Here is a 13513-nt window from a genome sequence, read left to right on the forward strand (position 1 = left end):
CAATCCTGGCGTAAGTCCAATCAGCATCCCCATTTCAGAGATGGGGAAACTCAGGCACAGAGAGGATACATGATCTGCCCAAGTTCACCGATGCAGGAAGAAGCCGACTGGGTGCAAGCATCCTGACAAGAGCCCTCAACCATGATGCCTCTGGACCCCGGGGAGCACAGGAGCAGGGCCTGTGTCCTTGGGCCATGAAACTCCAGGCACTCTGGGGCATTCGGAAGGTGACACCCTTCACAGCCATCTGAAACAGCTCCCTGCCATCTGCTCTCTCCTAAGTGGCCTTCCTTCTCTCCTCCCTGCTTAATATTTAAGTTGCACACATCCTGGGACATCCTGGAGACCCCGTGTTACTGGCCAGCTTACGTATCCAACCATCTTTCTCACACATCAGGGGCAGCAATGGGAAGCACAGCGGGTGTCTGGAGGGAGTAAGGAGGTGGAGGGAGTGGGCACCCCACACATCATCCCCCTGCTCTAAGCAGCCTTCAGCCTGACAAAAAGCAAATATTAATGAAACAAGGCTGGCTGGCCTTCACTGCTAAGAGACTGAAGCAGGAACACATTTATTCTAAGCGACTTTTCAAGAAAATAGCTTCTGTTCCTCCCACCCACTAGAAAGGTCTCTAAAGCTCCAGTTATATCAGGGGCACATCTGTTTCTCTTTTGCTTAAAAAAAGGAAGGGATTTGGAAATCAAAGGCAGGCTCTTGCCCCTTGGTAGTGAGGATTATGGTGTAGATCAGCACAAACAGGCACTCTGTTTAAATTGTCTCTTAACCAGACTCCCCATGCAGCAGGCAGGGGAGAAGACTGCGGCACTCACGGCCTGGGGGGCTGCCCCCTGAGCCCTTTTACTAAGGCACCAAAGCATTCATCTAGTCTCCAGCGTCCCTTGCCCAGGGTGATGGGCTCCTGGTGGCTCCAAAGACCCAGGCCCATAGCTCTTACTTTCTGGGTCCTGCACTCAAGGGCCTGGGACCCTCACATCCCTTCTCCCACCGTGGGGTGACACTGAGATGTGTCTCCCTGTTGCCTGTTTCCACATCATCAGCTTGAGGGTACCTAAGGACCTGAGAGTCAGGGACTCCAAGTGGCACCCTGCAATCAGGCTTCAGAGGTGGGAGCAGGTAGGGGTGGCGGCCGTAGAGTGGCTTCCCTGGGAAAGAGAGGTCTGTCCCTGCGGCCCAACACCCTACGACCCTTTTCCAGTATCCTGATCCCAGAGCCAATTTCAGGGTCGGGAGGCTCAAAGAGCAGCCCCAGCCCCTCCTTGGACCCAGATGAAAGCACTAATCCCTGACTGTTCACGTCCGTCCCTGACCCTTAACCGCGGGACCCTTAACCCCTCACCCTGGAGCCTCTAGCTCCATCCTCTGCACCCGCGCTCTACAGGCACCCAGATCTCCAGGGCGTGCGGCCAAGTGCACGGGCGGTGAGGCGCTGAGCTGTGCCCCGCGGCTTTGGACGGGGCCACCCGGGGTGGCACGCAGGGCGGGGCAGGCCGGCGCGCCGATGGCCCCTCCCGCGGCGTGGGCGCTCCAGCGCCCCCACCCCACCCCACCCCGCGCCGGCCGTGACGTCAGAGCCGGACCCGCTAAACAGCGGCGGCTGCGGGCGCTGGGGTGGAGACTGCAACCCGGAGCCGCCCGGACGGCGGAGCCCCAGCGGCCAGGGCAGGCGGCCTCGGCGACCCCGAGGTAGGGCCGGGCACGGAGCTGGGGCAGAGCGGGGACCGGCGGGAGGCTGCGGCGCCCCCAAAGCACCGCGCGGGGCTTCGGGGCGGCCGGGGAACCCGGGGTGCGGGACGCGCAGTGCGCGGGGCGGCGCCTTCCGAGCGCCCAGTCGGAGAAGTGGGATTCTGGGGGCGGTGGAGAGCGGAGCAGCACCCCGCGGGCCCCAGGTCTGCGCCCCGACGGCGCTCGGCGGAGTTACCAGGGCCCAGGTGCTCACGAGGACGCCCCCGCCGCAGGTGAGCCTAGGGCGGGCCGCCGGGTCCTTCCTCCGCTTCCCGGGCGCGCGGCGGACAGACCGCCCCTTCTGCGGCCGGGCGCACACGGAGCTCTGCGGGCCGCGGAGCCCGCGCCCGCGCCGAGCCCGGAGCCATGGCCCTGGGCGAGCTTGCGCTGTGCCGCCGGCTGCTGGACAGCCGCCACTCGCGGAAGCTCATCCTGTTCATCGTGTTCCTCGCGCTGCTGCTGGACAACATGCTGCTCACCGTGGTGGGTACGTACGACTGGGCGTCCCCCCTCCCTAGGCACCCCGTCCCCGGGCGCCCCACTTTCCTGAGCGCGTCCAGGGGAGTAAACAAATACACTTTGCAACCGCCCCGCACCACCCGCCCCCACCCCAAGACGGCCGTGCCGGGGCTAGTAGGAGCCGCATTTGTGGCTTCGTCAAAAAATGTGACATCCGGTAAGACCCACAACTTGTGTTTCCTCCTGATAATTTCCTGCTTCCCCTGCCCTGTTTCACCGAGATGAAAAAGATTTGTATTAAAGACTAGCAATTCCGAGGGTTCAAAATAATGTTATAATAATCATTATGCTCCCAGAAAAGGTGGGGTAATAACTGAGTGTAACATCTAAAGGAGCAAGTCAACGTACCTCTCTCCAAAAATAAATAAATAAATGAATGACATTGAATATATTGTATCAGTGAATGACTTGAGATGGAAATATGTCAGGACCATTTCAAGAGCAATTTGAACAGCGTTGGTTTTAGCCTTTTTCCTGTAATTAATGAGTTTTTAAAAAACGAAATAATTGAAACCCACGTCTCTTAATTAGCCCTTTAACAGCAAAGTATTTGGCATACTTTTCCTTAAACATATCCAAATTTTTGATGAATACAATTTTTTTTTTAACTTGACCCATCAGAGGTGGGTTCCCTTTCCTCCATTTGCAGATCTCTCTCTCTGCCAGTTTTCCGAGCAGCAAATAGGTTTTCAGCCCAGGATTATCAGAGTTGGGTTCATCAGAGTTCAGTAATAAGGGCCTCACTTCTCCTTTCTGTTGAATGCTCTATTGTTACACACATGTCCAATGCTTCTATTACATTAAACAGGTTTTCTTTGCCTGTATGAACATCTCAGGAGTTCTTGATCTTCCAGGTTGTATGGAACAGTGTGCCTTCCCCTTCGATAGAAAAATGAAGTGGGTCTGTTGCAGGGTTTCCAAATTATTACTTCCTGCAGGTATATTTTTTTCTAAGACATGTAATGAAATTGAGCTGTTTCCTTGATTCATTCGTTTAAAGGTCTGAGTCTCTGAGAAGCCCTGGTTTGACCCCAGATCAGCAATGACTATGCTTCAGATCATATTTTGTTTTCCTGAAATATTCCTGCAAAGGACAAGGGTCTGGGGCTGGTCAGTTCTGAACAGGAGCTGACCTTGAGAGCGGGTGGAGCTCTCACAGCCTCCTGGGGCTTTGTTCTCTCTAGTGAGCTGAGCAATATGAAATTGTTCCAGTGTCAGTGTGGACATATGGCGCAGGGCTCCCACTCCTAGGGTAGACACACCATCTCTCTGGGCTTTGTTTGGCACTGATGTGACCATCAATTTGTTAGTATTTGTCCTGGGGAGGGTTTCAGTGCAACCACGACCTTCTGTCTGCTCTTGTCTGCAGTCCCCATCATCCCAAGTTACTTGTACAGCATTGAGCATGAGAAAAATGCTACAGAAACTCAGACTGCCACGCTAGGGCTCACAGCCTCCCCTTCAGGCAGCTTCCAGAGCATCTTCTCCTATTATGACAACTCCACCATGGTCACCGGGAACACCACCAGAGACCTTCGGGAGGGGCTGCTGCAGAAGGCCACCACACAGCACATGGTCACTAACGTGTCCTCTGCACCTCCTGACTGTCCCAGTGAGGACAAAGACCTCCTGAATGAAAATGTGCAGGTTGGCCTGCTGTTTGCCTCTAAAGCCACCGTCCAGCTCCTTACCAACCCATTCATAGGACTCTTGACCAACAGGTAGGTTGTATTATTTTGGCCAAAGAGTTTTATATTTAAATTGTTCCAAAGTCACTTCCCCCTGGGGTTTTATTTCTCATGCATCTATCAGAAACTGGAAAAACAAGGGTGGGTGAGCTGGGGAAAATCTGATTTCCTTCTCCTATCGTTTCTGCCCTTTGTTAATCATGGTTTCCCATTTGTTCCACCTTTTCATTGCCTCTGTTGCTTAAAAAGTAAGGAGATACTAAAAAAAAAACCCGAAGAGGGAGAACTTGGATTCTGTCTAAATACCAGATTTCCTAAGTACATTTGTCAGCATCATCCTCGGGCAGCAAGCCCGCTGCAGCCACCGGGGCCTTCATCACTGGCTTCCATGGGCCTTGTTGCTTCCTCTCCTCTTCCACCCCTGGTTGTGCAGTCCCGGAGGGAAACCCGTGCAGTTTCCTTTAGAACTGGTGCAGTAAAGGCTCAGGTAGATGGCTGGGCGGGGGACATGGGAAAAGACCCGTTGCCCTGCTGTGCAGAAGAAACTCTTAGCTGATGCTCAGGTCATGGGCAGTAGAACAGTTCTTCTCCAGCCAGTTAGGGATCTGGGCCCATATGCACAAAAGGAGAATTGAAACTTTTCTGGGTAATTCAAACTAGCCAATAGTGCCCAAACTAGTTTTATGTCTATCTGGATGTTGTGGGTATTTTTGGGCACACATTATTTTAAATGATTGTCTACATCTCCATTTTGGTGGCCATCCAACAAGTATTTGTTGTTCTACAGCTCAGGTGACCCAGCGTTGCCTGGTGTGTGGGGGCTCAAAGCATGGGACAGGGGGCTTGCAGTGAAGGGGAAGGGGCAGTCCCCGAAGGTGTCAGCTGCAAAGGGGAGCTGGAGCAGGGTGAGCGGCGGCAGTGAGTTGCCATACCAACGGTGTAGCCCCAAAGGCAGAAGTGGAAAAAAAGGGAGAGAGGAGAGCCAGAGTCCTACTAGCAAACAAGCCTAGAAGCATGAACAGAGACAAGGATTAGAGATGGAAGAGAGGATGTAGGAGGGGGCCAGGGCAGGGGGCTGGACAGGGCTAGGCTGCAAGAGGCTCCAAATGCTAGGCCGAGAGAGGAGTGGGGTTCTGTTGCAGGAGCAGTTGGGAGCCACTAGAGGTTCCAAAGCCAGGTTGAAGGTCAGGGAGTCAACCAGTTATAAGCAGGTTATTGTAGGCTGGGAGCAGGGACATCTTTATCTTTATGCAGGCTTTGGCCTTAGGAAAGGCCAACAGGTCTGGCTTCCTAACTTGTGGGGGCCCTTTGTTCAAATGTCATTAAGCATTTCAAGACGGTGACAACAGAATATAAAACTGAGCATGGAATGCTTCCCGGGCTGGGGGTCCAGAGTGATGAGGCCTAGGGAGGTGGCCGAGGCTTGGAGGGCACAGCAGACCAAGCCCTCCTCCAGTACCAGCTGCCCTCGGACACCCAGAGATTGCTGGTAATTGTACCTGTGGAAGTTCAAGCCCATTTTAAACTTTGCAATTTGATTTTCTATACTTAATAATGCCACAAGGTCAGTTTTAACAATCTAGCCTTCCAGTTCTGTATCAGGCAATATTATAAAGTGGCTGCATGAGATATGCTAAGCAAATTAACCCAGCAATGATGGGCTGACTGTGAGCCCACCCAGGAGCACCACTGTCAAGGTGACATTCAGCAGTTCCTCTGTTCTTAAAGAGGAAAACTAAACAAACCTCAATAGCTGCAGGGTTTTTTTTCTTTTTTCAGATTAAGAGAGCTTCCTAAAGTGCATCTGGTATAATTACAGAAAACGGCTCAGGGTTTTGTCTTCTGAGAAAGCCAACGGCTCAACTACTACATGGGAAAATTGAAGACATTATTGTAATAATGCCTTGCCAATCTGTTGAGTGTTAATTTACTAGGTGTATACAGTTGAAATACTTAGAAACTCAGCTGAAATGATGTTGAGTATCCCAAGCTTCCAAAAGCACATGGCAAATGAAAAGCTTTCAAGAAATCCCATCCTTGTTTTTAATGTTTTGCTTACATCACAGGGAAGACACTTGTTCAAAGCCAGTGTGACCTCGTCCCTCTTAAATACTCTGAAAGCTTTGATGTTGCGGCCACCCAAGAGTCATGTTTGGGGGTCTCCCAAAAAAGTCATCTTCCAAGAGAAACCTACTTTTGTTTTGTGGTTTGTGAAATTTAGTCTGTCCTTATGATGAGTAATCCACTTGGGAACTTACCTAGAATGAAATTTTAATCCCTCTTTGGTCCCCCCAGCTACCTAGCAAATTTCAAAATCATCTTCATCTTTTAGTGTGGCCTTGTAACGTGGAAATTCGAACTTTGATACCAATGTAGGTAGAATAATGGAGTGAACTCTGTTGTTCTAAATTATCATGGTTTGTAATTTTTCTAGTATTTCCCAAGCCTAGGACATATGAACTTGGGGACTGAACAGCATTTCTGGGTACTCCACAGCTCTGCTCAGAGAAACGACAAATACATTCCATTTCCCTCTACAGAATCTTCCCTTGTAAGCTATCGTCAAATGGTCTTTTGATGTAATTTGTGCCAATCACATCTTCAATTAACAAGATGTGTGACTCACATTTTCAGTGTTGTAAACAAGCCACAGTTTAAAAACAGCATTTTACAGTTGGTTAATATGTTTCTGATCAAAGAGTAGTTAAAAACCTCACATGACTCAGGTTTTCAGTGTTGTAAACAAGTGTGTTTAAAGCAGCATTTACAGCTGGTTAATATGTTTCTGATCAAACAGTAGTTAAGAATACGGAGCATGAGCACTTGAAAAGACTTTAGCAAAGGCTTTTGGGCCAGTCCTAGTATTTTGTAGGCAAAGGCGTTTGCTGCTCAGGAGGAGAATACACTTATTTGCCGACAGCAGCGGCAGGACTAAAGCTGTGCCTATAGACTCTCCGTCCAGTGTCTTCCTCCCTTTCCAAAACACAGTTTTTACCTCTGGCTACTAGGAATCAATAATGGAAGTCAAATCTGCCTTTCTTGCACCTACCTGGCTCTCTCTGGTTGTACCTGGCTGAGCAAGGAAAGGTCCAAACAGTGACTTGTTGATGGCTATTTCTAATCAGTGGGCAGGGAGTTTAAAAAAAAACAAAACAGTCTGGTGGTTTGGACATGGACCCTCCTTCACCTCCGTAGCCCCCCAAAAATGTCTTTCTCCAGCCCCTGATGTGAGCTGGTCTAGCTTCCCAGCATCTCTGTGGTGCTTCTGACAGTGGGAAACAGGAAGGCCTCTCATGCCTCCCAGAGTCATGGCGTAGCTTCCAAAGACAGGCGTGTTGGAGCCACTCCTTTCTAAGATCTCTTGCCATAAGGGGGACCACTTTGAAGTGGGCCATCCCACATTTCGGCGTCTGAACCCCCATAAGTCCAACCCGGACCCTCCTATTCATGGTCACAGTGCTGCAGTGTGAGAGGATGATTGACACAGGCTGCCTGTCTGTTGTTTTAAATATCTGATAAGAGATCTCATGCCAAATCCTGAAAATGAACATAATTCTTACGAAGTATGTACATGCTCATTTGGCTGCTAATGTGACACAAACAATTCCTGTTTCATTTACTCCTCTGGTACTACATTTTTACTGAAAAAGAAAAGTGAAAAACCAAGTAAGGGGCAAAGGACTCTTGATTTTGGCAAGTATGGTGATCAGTACCCAGATAACAGTTTCCAAAGCCTGTGGGGCACCATCATCAACTTGCTTTCTGTCTTTGAGGCTTGTGTGTCTTTATAATTCGAGTTTATCGGTTTCCTGACTGCACTTGCATGTAAAAGGGAGTAGAAGAAAAGACTGGCTGGCAATACCTGTTACTATTTGATCCAGGAAGGGAATTTTAGACAAATGTACACAGAAAAGGAATGTTCCAGGCAGGTAAACAAAGTGAAAACACCCTTACACGTAAAGAATGTGGCATCTTCGCTTAATGTGAGGCTCACATAGTAGTTGCATCGCTAAGAACCAAAAGATATTCCAAGCAAATGGGATGGCTGGGGAGAGGGTTCAGTCTGGGTGCTGGGGGCTGGCTCCCCTGGCTTCCTCCTTTGCTTGTCATTGTCTCAGTGGTCTGCTTTGTATCAAGCCAGTGTCAGTGGCTTAATTTATTTCCATAGTTACCTAGCATATTTGAAAGCCAATTATTTTCTCTCACAAATCTTAGCTAACATCTGAATGACAAGGAGGAAGCCACAGGGCATGAAATCTCTACAGAATCTACTGTGGTTATTTTTTCCTCAAGCTTCAGTGGGTTGGGCTTTGTAGGAAAAAGCAGTGACCTTTTCAGCTTCTCTGGGAACAGGGAAACCAGCTCTTGTGGGAAGGGGTCACTCGTCCTAGATGAGGCTGGGATGGTGTGACACAGTCTTCACTTATGAAATTAAAAGAAACTGGCTGTGGAAATGGTCATGTCTCCTGGGAGCAAAGTCCCTACTTGAGCTGTGTGTCAGAGAACAGGGGTCACACCCAGGAAAGTAAGAAATCCATTGGTTATGTGATGCCCTGCATGCAGGTGACTGCTAAAGAATACAGATGTAAGGGCTAAACCTATGCATTTTGTTTTATTTATGAAATGATCGACAACAAACTTCCTAGTATATTCTGGTAAATTTAAAATATGCCATTCACCGATGTTCACTTACTGTGCCACCTTTTAGGGATGTGTTGAGATAATTGAAAAAGGAGATGTCACCTCTTACCTGGTGAAAGTTTGTACCCTACTGGATCCGCTATTCTGTTCCTTGCTTTCATCATTTACTAGGCAGAGGGAACTGAGGTCTTAACAAGCTTGAGAGTGGAGCTTGCATTCATCTCTGTGGCAAAGATAAATGAGCTATTAGCATTAAAGAGAAAGTATGGCTTGTCAGTGATGATTTAGGGACACGGGGTTTCTCCACTGACTTTGTAGGTAAATATAATGAACATAACTTTTACGGCTTTGCACTTTTTTCTAGGGATTCAATATATGATTTTCTAAATCTTATTCTAATCGGATTAACTGTTCCCTGATGTTCTTTGGAGGAGGACCGTGGGCTGGGATGACTCACAAGAGGATGATAATGGGTGGTTAAAGGTTTGCCACCCCATATCTAGCTCTGCTTAGCAATACTTTAAGTCAGATGGCATTGTATTGAGACAAGAGGCCAACTCAGACTGTTGGGCAGGAGAAAGGGTGTTGGTGACCTGCCCACCACTCAGTGACCCTGAGCACGGAACATCCTCCTCCTGAGGTGGGTGTTCAGGAGCCAGAAGCTGCCCTTGTGCCGTCCTTGCCTGCCGTGGGGCTGAGCCCCAGGGGAAGGTGCTGCCCAAGGGTGTGGTGGGCACTGGAAAGTGCAGGGCACCCAGGTCTGGTAATGCGGGAGGAAGCAAGCTGCATGAGCCCAGTGGTATCCAAAGCGATGGGCTTGCCCTGCAACCATGGCTGAGCCTGTTCATCTCTCAGCCTCAGCTCCTTCGTCCAGCATGAGGGTTCGGACTGGCCAGCTTTTGAGTTTCCTTCCAGCTTTGCCACTTGGTTATTCTATATATGTTTTTTTCCAAATCTCAAAGGAATTAAACCGTGGCTGCATTGCTTTTAAAGAAAACACAGCACTTGGGTTTGATCCAAAAAGAATTTTCCATAAGCACACAGTCCTCTGGGTATGGAGCCCTCTGGCTTTAAATGAAATTGTAGACCATTCATTGCACTCACCCCATGTGAACCTCTGCTCCTGTGACTGGCATCCCTGCCAAGGTGTGCGCTAGCAGGACCTGGCACATGTTCAGCACTGAGGATATGCCCATTACCCTGAATTTAGGGAAAGTTAAATTCCCTGAGTCTCAGTGCAGCCATCTGAAAAATAGGGATAAAGCCGCTACCTCATGGAGGTGCCATGAGAATTGCAGGTGTCCCTGCATACTAGTTTCCTACTGACAATCTCAGGGAAAGCCAGAGCCTCTTGGCAAGAAGAGACCCACCCCAGCTGTGTCCTACCAGGTGACCTTGGCCAGTGGCTGGGCTGCAGACTGGGCACAGTGTTGCTGGTATTCTAAGAGCTTGGCAAATGCATTGTCTTCCAAGTAGTATGTTAAAAGGGGTGAGACGCCTATGCTTATTCCAGGATAGCTACAAGTTTGTTATATGTCTGTTCTTCCCCTACATGTATGTGCCATAGTTGCTGAGAAAAATAAACTGCCTGTGGCTTCTCTTTTCTGGGCCTTCTGGAAGTTTCCCCATTCAGTATCCAGCAGTGCTGTGCAGGACCTGGTGTTGTGAATGGATTTCTTTTGCCTAAATGAAGGAAAAGCATAGAGCAGTCAGCTCCAAGCTAGTTGAGACAAGAGAAGCTGCCATTTGAGGGCTGTCTTAGAGCCCTGGTATCTTTCCTAGCTTACCTGGTTGGCTTTGAGTCCCACGTGAATTACAAGCTCATCTCAGGTCACAGAAGAGGAATCTTTGCCTGGGTTTGTGGGAAAGCGACTGCCTGCAGAGTCTCATGATTTTGAGATGCTGTCTGTATCTTTGGTTCTTGATTTCTGGATACACTTGAAGCAGTTTAAAAACAAAGAGAATGACCAGTATGGAAAAGTTCTACTGAAAGCCACCTGGACTGCACAGAGGGGTCCCAAGTGAAATTAGCCCTAGGACTTTTGACATGTTAATTTCGTACCTTACTTTCCTCATCTGTAAAATGGGGAGGTGGTTGTGTGCCCTCATGAAATCATTGAGCTGATGGATGGAAGTGCTTGGAGAATTGAGTGTAACTTTAAATGAAGGTATTGTTGTGGTTTTTTAAAATTCAAGCCTGGAATACCAGAGCCCTTTCAGGCTGAACGACGGGGACTGTGGTTCTCACTTCTCTCTCTCCAGGATCCAGAGGATCTAGGGCTGCAGGGAGACAAAACCTGGAGATAATCAGAAGTGCTCTGGGTTGACGCAGCCCTCCTAGAGGGCAATAGCTCAGCCAGCATCGTGGGGGCGGGAAGTTGCCTTTATTCTCATGTCCCATCCCTATGACAGGGACCAATCTGTCTCTTTAAGCTGCAGAAACAGGAAAGAAGGTTCAGAGGAGGGAGGAAATGCAATTTCTGAACTACATTCTATGTTATAGGTACCCTGGTCATAGTTCACCATCCGATCTCATTTTATACTCACTCCAGTTCTGGGAGGTGGGCAGTGATCTCTCTGGGGGGTGAAGGAGAAACTTGCTCAGATTAAGGGCAGGGCTGGGTGTTCAGCCAGAAGGCCAGGGTCTTCCCACCACCCCTGTCTGCTTGGTGGCAGATCCCTGTATGCACAGTGGCCTTAGCATATTGAATTTTTGCACAGAAAAAGGGGTCTCTCTAGGCTGGCCTCGTTGGGGTCAACAAGACAAACTCGAAATCTTGCTTCCTAATGCGTCTTAGATGTAGTGTAGTGGGCTCTGCTGCCGGTTCAGTCACTGGATGACCTTTTACTAGAATCACTGGATTGCAGCTATCCCTTTGGGGAAGCTCTTGTGAAGACTATAATTAAAGAAATAATCTTTAAAAAATGATAGAAACAGGGACCATGCGTCTTGGATGTGTTCTGGGTTATTTGCCAATATTGTGTTAACATTTATTGCAGGGAAATTTCCGTTCAGAATGGCAATCCATAATTGTATTCACTTTCTAAGACAGTCAAACACCAAAAGGTCATGTAGGAAGCACCAACTATATGAATTTTTAGAAAAGCTGACCAAATACTAATCCGCCTAATCCCAAAAGGTAATCGAGAGACACGCAGCAGAAAGCCTTGGGAAAATAGAAAGCAGTCACCAGATTTTCCACGTGGTTCTGTTTTGCAGAATTGGCTATCCAATTCCAATGTTTACAGGATTCTGCATCATGTTTATATCGACAATTAGTAAGTGTCTGATGTTTTCCTTCTGCATGTAGATCGTGGGGTGGGCTCTAATGACCCTGAGCTGGCAATTGAGAATACAGTCTGAGCAGGGGGATTGGGCGGGGGAGGGGTTGTGTATTGGCAACAACGACAGGAAGGAGTCTACAGAGATCTTCATGGTTAATATGGAAATGCTCCACTGAGTTAAAGGAGGGCTTCAGGAACGCCCCGGGTTCAGTCACAGTGGCAGCAGACCTGCACTCATGCGGCCCGGGCCCTGTTCTCTCTGCAGTGTTCGCCTTCTCCAGCAGTTACGCGTTCCTGCTGATCGCCAGGTCACTGCAGGGCATTGGTTCCTCCTGCTCGTCCGTGGCTGGTAGGTGTGGAAATACCCGAGTTAAGTCAGTCTGCTGGGGGCTTCGGTCTGTCGGAGCAGCTGCCAGCATTACCCTGGCCGGTTACACAGTAAGATGGAATAATTTAGGGAATCTGGGGATTGTTAATGGTCGCTGGTGGTGGGTTCTTGGAGCAGATGCCACCTTCTTGGATTCTGCTTGGTCTTATATTTTTGTTCATTTGACAGGTTTGGAAGATCATGGGCCTCGGCTGGGGAGGGAAGATGGGTCCTGCATTATTCCTTTGGTGCTCCTGGAGCTTGGCTCTCCACCGTTTCTTTTCCTGTTTAGGGATGGGCATGCTGGCCAGCGTGTACACGGATGACCAAGAGCGAGGCCATGCCATGGGGATCGCCCTGGGAGGCCTGGCCATGGGGGTCTTAGGTGGGTGAGGTCCGCCGTGGAGGCAAACTGGGAGGAGGAGCCAGTTTGGAGAGGGATTGTCTTCCCTGCGTCCACTTCATGCCCACAGACCCCTCAGCTCTACCCCCAACACCACCTGCTTTCATGGAGCCTTTGAAAAGTGGTGGGACCTTCCTGATGGGGGAGGAGGTGGGCCCCGCCTGTACCCCCCCAACATGCTGGGTGACCCTGGACAGACAAACCCCAGGCCTCCCCAGGCCCAGATGTAAAATGAAGGCCTGAACAGGACAGTCTGCCAAGATGTCCCTCTCAAAGATTCTCTGAGCTGCCGTAACACCCAGGCACCTTCCCTCGTGCGGGTTGGCCCCCCCGCCCTGCTCACCTCCCGGCCAGGGGGCAGATATCTTGCCGAGAGGAGACTCCGGTGCTCTCCCTTCTGCGTTCCATCCCTGGCCTTCGTCTGGGCCAGCTGGTAGGGAATGAAGTCCTCACTGACCCGCTTTCCTGCACTCCATGTGCAGTTCTGGGGCCTGGGGCCTGGGGCCTATTTCTCTCTGATTCTTACTTTTGGGGTGACCCGTAGGGACTCTTAACCATGTCTCTGGGTGTAAAATGGCCTGGAGGTGCCAGGGTGACTTAGCACTACTGCATAGAATGGCTACCCCAACAAAGTAGAGAAATGTGAGAAGCACCTGGGCACCTCCAGTGGGGAGGGGGCACTTAGTCCTGGGGCCTGGCACTGGCCCTTCTGTCTCTGTTGTGCAGTGGGCCCCCCCTTTGGGAGTGTGCTGTATGAGTTCGTTGGGAAGACAGCTCCGTTCCTGGTGCTCGCTGCCCTGGTGCTCTTGGATGGAGGTGAGTGTCCACGTGGGCACCTGGGCTGTGGCCTCAGCTGGGGCCTCGGCATC

General features: G+C 49.8%; 1 protein-coding gene across 3 annotated transcripts in view; it reads left to right on the forward strand.

Moving 5' to 3' along the window:
• The first annotated feature begins 1965 nt into the window (after positions 1-1965).
• SLC18A2 (solute carrier family 18 member A2) overlaps positions 1966-13513 on the forward strand; it is a 32938-nt gene continuing 21390 nt past the window's right edge. The window contains exons 1-6 of one of the 3 annotated variants that reach the window (XM_036898473.2): positions 1966-2228; positions 3630-3981; positions 11810-11868; positions 12140-12223; positions 12534-12626; positions 13371-13460. In XM_036898473.2, coding sequence (XP_036754368.1) covers positions 2108-2228; positions 3630-3981; positions 11810-11868; positions 12140-12223; positions 12534-12626; positions 13371-13460 — 799 coding nt within the window. In that variant the 5' untranslated portion in view covers positions 1966-2107. The remainder of the gene's footprint in view (positions 2229-3629; positions 3982-11809; positions 11869-12139; positions 12224-12533; positions 12627-13370; positions 13461-13513) is intronic. The other 2 variants (XM_057506381.1, XM_057506382.1) reach the window with 2 other exon arrangements.

This window comes from Manis pentadactyla, chromosome 8, assembly GCF_030020395.1.
Source record: "Manis pentadactyla isolate mManPen7 chromosome 8, mManPen7.hap1, whole genome shotgun sequence".
Classification (NCBI taxonomy): domain Eukaryota; kingdom Metazoa; phylum Chordata; class Mammalia; order Pholidota; family Manidae; genus Manis; species Manis pentadactyla.